The following is a 6,694-nucleotide window of genomic DNA, read 5'->3' on the forward strand; positions in this document are numbered from 1 at the left end:
TTAGGTGCTTTTACTTCCCACTTACAAACAGAGGCTTTGATCAATTTTCAGGTGGGAACTGCAACGAAAACCTAAATCCCCTGAGGTAGGTAATAAAAGAAGCCCCAAACACTAGAAGCACAATGGTTTATATCACTAAAAAAACCCTACTGTGGCCAAAAGTGTGGGTGGAAGTAAAAATCAGGGTAAGTTTTGCAGCTGAAGATCCCTGTCCCTGAAATTGTAACCAGCCCAAAACAGCTCCAGGAGGAGCACTGAAATATTTCATGGGGAAAGAGAAATGGCAGGGGGGGGGGGGGGGGGGGAAGGTCTTTGAATGTAGTGGTGCACATCTGACAGCACAGTCTTCAAAAGCCACTTCTCTTCCCTGGGACAGAGTCCCTGACTTCACAGGCTCACAGGATGTCAGGGGTTGGAAGGGACCCAAAGAGATCATCCAGTCCAACCCCCCTGCCAGAGCAGGATCACCTCAGGTCACAGAGGAATGCATTCAGATGGGCCTTGAAAGTCCCCAGAGAAGGAGACTCCACAACCTCTCTGGGCAGCCTGCTCCAGGGCTCTGTGAGCCTCACAGTCAAGAAGTTCCTCCTCATGTTGAAGTGGAGCCTCCTGGGCTGCAGCTTACATCCATTGCCCCTTGTCCTATCCCAGGGAGCAAGTGAGCAGAGCCTGTCCCCTCCCTCCTGACCCCTATCCCTCAGATGTTTATAAACATTGATTAAATCTCCTCTCAGTCTTCTCCAGACTAAAGAGCCCCAGGTCCCTCAGCCTCTCCTCCCCAGGCAGTGCTGCAGTCCCTTCAGCATCCTCATAGCCCTCCCTTGGGCCCTCTCCAGCAGATCCCTGTCCCTCTTTAGCTGGGGAGCCCAGAACTGAACACAGTACTCAAGATGGGGTCTCACTAGGGCAGAGTAGAGGGGTTGGAGAACCTCCCTGGATCTGCTGGACACACTCCTCTGCACCCCAAGATCACATTGGCCTTCTTGGCCACAAGGGCACATTGCTGCCCCATGGGTAACTTGTTATCTACCAGGACTCCCAGGTCCCTCTCCACAGGGCTGCTCTCCAGCAGATCACTTCCACCCTGACCTTCTATAGGAGACTATAAACATCAACTCCTGAATTCCTCTGTTGGATTGACTCTTAGATAGGCACCCAGACATTAAATACTTTGGGGTTTGTTTCCATAACTCCAGCTTGGAACTATCCAGAGGAGCAATGACCCTTTTGTGTTGGGCTTTGTCTGGTTGGTTTGGGCTTTTGTCCATGGAACTTTTGGACAAACCCCAAAATGCTCTGTTGGGTCACTGAATTCAGCTGAGCACTCAGCTTGTGTGAGCAATTCCGCTGGAAAGAGAAGGCAGCAGTGGTGCTAGGAATCATAGAATCAATAAGGCTGGAAAAGACCTCAAAGATCATCAAGTCCAACCTGTCACCCAACACCTCATGACTAACTAAACCATGGCTCCAAGTGCCACATCCAATCCTCTTTTGATCACCTCCAGTGATGGTGACTCCACCATCTCCCTGGGCAGCACATCCCAATGGCCAATCTCTCTTGCTGGGAAGAACTTTCTCCTCACCTCCAGCCTAAACCTCCCCTGGCACAGCTTGAGACTGTGTCCTCTTGTTCTGGTGCTGGCTGCCTGGGAGAAGAGACCAATCCCCACCTGGCTACAACCTCCCTTCAGGGAGTTGGAGAGAGCAAGAAGGTCTCCCTTGAGCCTCCTCTTCTGCAGGCTAAACAACCCCAGCTCCCTCAGCCTCTCCTCACAGGGCTGTGCTCCAGACCCCTCCCCAGCTTTGTTGCCCTTCTCTGGACACCTTCCAGCAGCTCAACATCTTTCCTAAACTGAGGAGCCCAGAACTGGACACAGGACTCAAGGTGTGGCCTAACTAGTGCTAGTACAGGGCAGAATTACTTCCCTGCTCCTGCTGGCCACACTGTTCCTGATGCAGGCCAGGATGCCATTGGCCTTCTTGGCCACCTAGGCACACTGCTGGCTCATGTTCATGTGGCTGCCAACCACTAGGACCCTGTCATCATCCTGACTTCTCTGTGGGCAGGAATCCACATGAAAAGGACAATTCTACAGTCAAAAAAAATGCTAGGTCCAAAGTGTGCCTGGGGAGGGGGTAGGGGGATGCTCACACATGGAAAAAGCTGCTTGACACACGGGCATGGCTGGGGTACGGGCAGGGCTGTGGCACCTCAGTGGCGAGCACACCCACTGCTGAGGTAGAGAAGCCACCACTTTGCTTGGCATCTCCTGCCAAAGAGATGGGATGGATGGGTGGAAAGGTCTGGAAAAGGTTTCACAGATTGCATCAGGTTGCAAGGGACCCTCAAAGGTCACCTTGCCCAACCCCACTGCAGCCAGCAGGGACACCTCCAACTGCAACAGGCTGCCCAGGGGCACGTCCAGTCTGACCTCGAATGTCTCCAGGGACAGGGCCTCAAGCACATCCCTGGGCAACCTGTTGCAGGATTTTCCCCTTCTCTCCTCGTGAAGAACTTCCCCCTGTGGATAACCACAGCAAATTGTGCACCAGTAGACAGCTCATGTAAATGTTTACATTTCCAATCACGCTGCTAAAAAGCCTTTGGATCCTGAAGCAGTGTTGCAGAGATGTTGTTGCAAGCTCCTCTCAGGAGCTTTTCCAGGCTGAATGTTTGTTTAGACATTAGTGTCATCTGTTAATGCCTCTGCCCTTTCTCCAAAGACCTTCTGGAGAGCCACCAACATCAGCCAAGCCCAGCCCAGCCCCTACAGCAGCATGGGGTGGTCAAGAGAGCAGTGAGTTGTTAACACAGAGCACCACAGCAGCAACCCTCAGCCCCAGTGGTGGCACAGAGGGTTTGCTCCAGCCTCACACAGAGCATCACAGCATCAATCCTCAGCCCCAGTGGTGGCACAGAGGGTTTGCTCCATCCTAATGCAGAGAATAGAATTAGAATTAGAATTAGAATTAGAATTAGAATTAGAATAGAATAGAATAGAATAGAATAGAATAGAATAGAATAGAATAGAATAGAATAGAATAGACCAGGTTGGAAAAGACCTTTGAGATCATGGAGTCCAACCCATCACCCAACACCATCTAATCAACTAAACCATGGCATCAATCTTGCTCCAGCCTCACACAGAGAATCACAGCATCAATCCTCAACCCCAGTGCTGGCACAGAGGGTTTTGCTCCAGCCTCACACAGAGCAGCACAGCATCTATCTTCAGCCCCAGTGCTGGTACAGAGGGTTTGTTCCATCCTGAGAATAGAATTTAGAATAGAATAGAATAGAATAGAATAGAATAGAATAGAATAGAATAGAATAGAATAGAATAGAATAGAATAGAATAGACCAGGTTGGAAAAGACCTTTGAGATCATGGAGTCCAACCCATCACCCAACACCATCTAATCAACTAAACCATGGCACCAATCTTGCTCCAGCCTCACACAGAGCATCACAGCATCAACCCTCAACCCCAGTGCTGGCACAGAGGGTTTGCTCCAGCGTCACACAGAGCACCACAGCACCAACCCTCAGCCCCAGTGGTGGCACAGAGGGTTTGCTCCAGCTGACGTTAGGGCTGAGCTCGGCTCTGTCCTGGCAGCCTGGGCCTTCCCACGACCTAGCTCCTATTTCAGGGCTTCTCTGTCTATTTAAAGCACACGAAGAAGGAGAAAAATGTGCTGGAAGGGCGACGTGCACATGAGACACCACACCAAATATTTAGTTTGCCGATAGCAAAAGGATCCCACGGCTTTTTGGTGTTATTTGGGGGGAATTTCCCCTCCCCCCCCCCCCCCCCCCCCCCTTCTCCCCTCCCCTTATTGCAGTAGCTTGAAAACTCTCCGGCCCTATTAGGGATTAAAAACATCATCTGCTGGGCGAGTGAGTAGATCAAGCCTTCATAAAACAACAACAACAAAACCCAAACAAACGCAAAAGGAAAGCAGGAGCTCGGCTGTTTTCCCCGGCAGAAAAGCGTCGCCGGGCGAGGTGCAGCCAAAGCTTTGGGATGGGAGCGAGGAGCCGACCGCGCTGGGGGGGGAAGGGAAAACCAATGAGGTGACTGCCACCAACAAACAGCCACACTACAGGAAGCCGTAGCCTCCGGTGATAAATAAGAGACCCAGAAGCACAGGATGCACGTAGGACGAGCTCGGCGGGACGAGGGGATGTGAGTCGGCGGCCGACGAGTCCCTTCTGTCCGTCCGTCCGTCCAGCCGGCGGGATGGCCATCGCCTGGCTGCTGCTGCTGCCGCCGCTGGCGTTGCTGGTGCCGGGATCCAGCGGGGAGCACGCCGAGGTGGTCTGCGCCGGCAATGCCTGCTACACCCTTCACCGGGCCGAACTGGGCTGGCACGGCGCCCAGGAACGCTGCCGGCACAACGGTGGCAACCTGGCCCCCGTCCGCAGCCCCGACGAGGCCGAGCGGTTGCGGGAGCTGCTGGTGGCGGCCGGCTGGCCGGGCCCGGCTTGGATCGGGCTGTCGCTGGCTCGGGGACACTGCGTCCTGCCACAAGAACCTCTACGGGGCTTCTCCTGGGTGGCCGGCGGGGAGCCCGGCACCTACTCGGCGTGGCTGGCCGAGCCGGCCGTCACCTGCCTCAGCTCCCGCTGCGTCAGCCTGCGCATGGACGAGCCGTCGGGCACCGTGGGCTGGGCTGACCGCCCCTGCCGGCCCCCGCTGGCCGCTTTCCTCTGCAAGTTCAGCTTCCGAGGCATGTGCGGGCCCCTGCCGCTGACCGGACCCGGCCGGGTCAGCTACACCACCCCCTTCGGGGTTCACAGCCCCCGGCTAGCGGTGGCTCCCTTCGGCACGCTGGTGGAGGCCGACTGCGAGGAGGGCGTGAGTCCAGCCTTCGCCGTCTGCAAGGAGCCTTTGGAGGGAGGGGGTTTCGCCTGGCACCCCCCTGGACCCCTCTGCCCCATTGCCTGCTCCCACCGCAACGGAGGCTGCCAGCAGCGCTGCGTGGAGACGCCGGGGGAGCCCGCACGGTGCGCCTGCCACCCGGGCTACACCTTGGCCGAGGACATGGCCTCCTGCTTGCCCGAGGACACTTGCCACCCCAACCCGTGCCAGGGCACCTGTCTGACCCGGCCTGGTGGCTTCGAGTGCAGCTGTGGGGCCGGCTACACGCTGGCACCCGACGGCCGGAGCTGCCTGGATGTGGACGAGTGCCTGGATGGGCCTTGCCAGCACGAGTGCCACAACACACCTGGCAGCTTTGTCTGCCTCTGCCGGCCTGGCTACCGGCCAGCGGGGCCGGGTGACCGCCATTGCCACGATGAGGATGAGTGTGCTCAGCCTGGCATCTGCCCCCAGCTCTGCCTCAACGTCCCCGGCTCCTTCCACTGCACTTGCTTGCCCGGCTACCAGCGCCAGCCTGGCCACGGTGATGCCTGTCTGGACGTGGATGAATGCCTCCGGGACCCCTGCCCTGGGCACTGCCGCAACCTGCCTGGCAGCTTCGAGTGCCTCTGCCCAGACGGCTTCCTCCCAGAGGAGGATGGGCACGGCTGCCGCGCTGCGCCCGCCGATGGAGACAAGCCCACAGGGGCTACCAACAGCACCTCACGGACCACAGGCGTCCCACGAACCACCACGGGCATCCTCCGGACCATGGCCATCCCACGGACCACAGGTGCCCCGCGGAGCACGAGCATCCTCCAGACCTTGGGCATCCCCCTCGGGGTGACGCCGCCGCCAGCCCCCACGGCCGTAGGGTCGGCGCCTGGCGCTGAGCACAGCAGCGATGGCCCCAGGCTGCTCCTCTACTACATCCTGGGTAGCCTGGTAGCCATCCTCCTGCTGCTGGCCTTCGCCCTGGCCCTCGTGGCTTGCAGGAGGAGGGCAGCCAAGCAGGAGAAGCGGCCGGCCAAAAACGCGGCGGATAACTACTGCTGGGTGCCCGAGCAGGCGGAGAACCGTGGGGCGGGCGGCGAGCGCAGGTAACGGCACCCCCGGGGCAGCAAGGAGGGCGACAGAGAGCCATCTGTTTGGAAATTAACAGGAAAATTAAAGAGGGGGGAGGGGGCTCTCTGTTCGACACGGGTTTGCACGGCCAAGAGCCTGTCCTGGGGTTCTTTGCCAAGCAGGAACTTCTCTTCCCCATAAAGGCAGCCCCGGTTGAGTCCTGGGGTTTATCAGCCAGCCGAGGGAAGGGTTAACAGGGATGGTGCTCTGATGTTGGGATGGGGGTGAATTTACCTCCCAGGGCTGCCCTTCAGCTCTGCACAATCTCACCCTGCTTGAAACCAGCAAGTTCTCCATTTTGCTTTGTCTTCCTGAAGGCAAACAGATAAAATTTGACTTGGATTTGGCCTCCCCTACCTATACTTGAAATGCCAGCAGGCAAAAGCAGCAGCCTCCCTGCCCTCTCCCTGCAGCTCCCCCAGTCCTTTGCCACCCCAAAAGCAATGCTAGCCCCACCCCACCTCACCTACCGGCTTGAGTTCAACCCTCAGGTTTGCCTCGTTCTCATGGAACCAAGTTTCACCAGGGCCAGGACTGGTCCCTGCAGTCACAAACAGGGGAGGGGGTAGTGTTTTGTGGTGGTTTCTTCGTTGTTGTCGTTGTTACAGCTGTCACAGCAGGGGGAAATCCCCCTTGTAAAGAATACACTGGATGTTGTACAGTTCCTGATTATCAGATGTAAACCTTTTAAACCCCCTTCAAAGCAAA

General features: G+C 56.8%; 1 protein-coding gene across 1 annotated transcript; it reads left to right on the forward strand.

Annotated features, from left to right (window-relative positions):
* Nucleotides 1–4,065: 4,065 nt before the first annotated feature.
* On the forward strand, nt 4,066–6,475 carry CD93 (CD93 molecule). Its single transcript, XM_054179697.1, has one exon. It carries the CDS (start codon nt 4,241–4,243, stop codon nt 5,963–5,965), a length of 1,725 nt encoding a protein of 574 aa, XP_054035672.1. The 5' UTR covers nt 4,066–4,240; the 3' UTR covers nt 5,966–6,475.
* Nucleotides 6,476–6,694: the final 219 nt, after the last annotated feature.

Source organism: Dryobates pubescens, chromosome 3 (genome assembly GCF_014839835.1).
Source record: "Dryobates pubescens isolate bDryPub1 chromosome 3, bDryPub1.pri, whole genome shotgun sequence".
In the NCBI taxonomy this organism is placed as follows: domain Eukaryota; kingdom Metazoa; phylum Chordata; class Aves; order Piciformes; family Picidae; genus Dryobates; species Dryobates pubescens.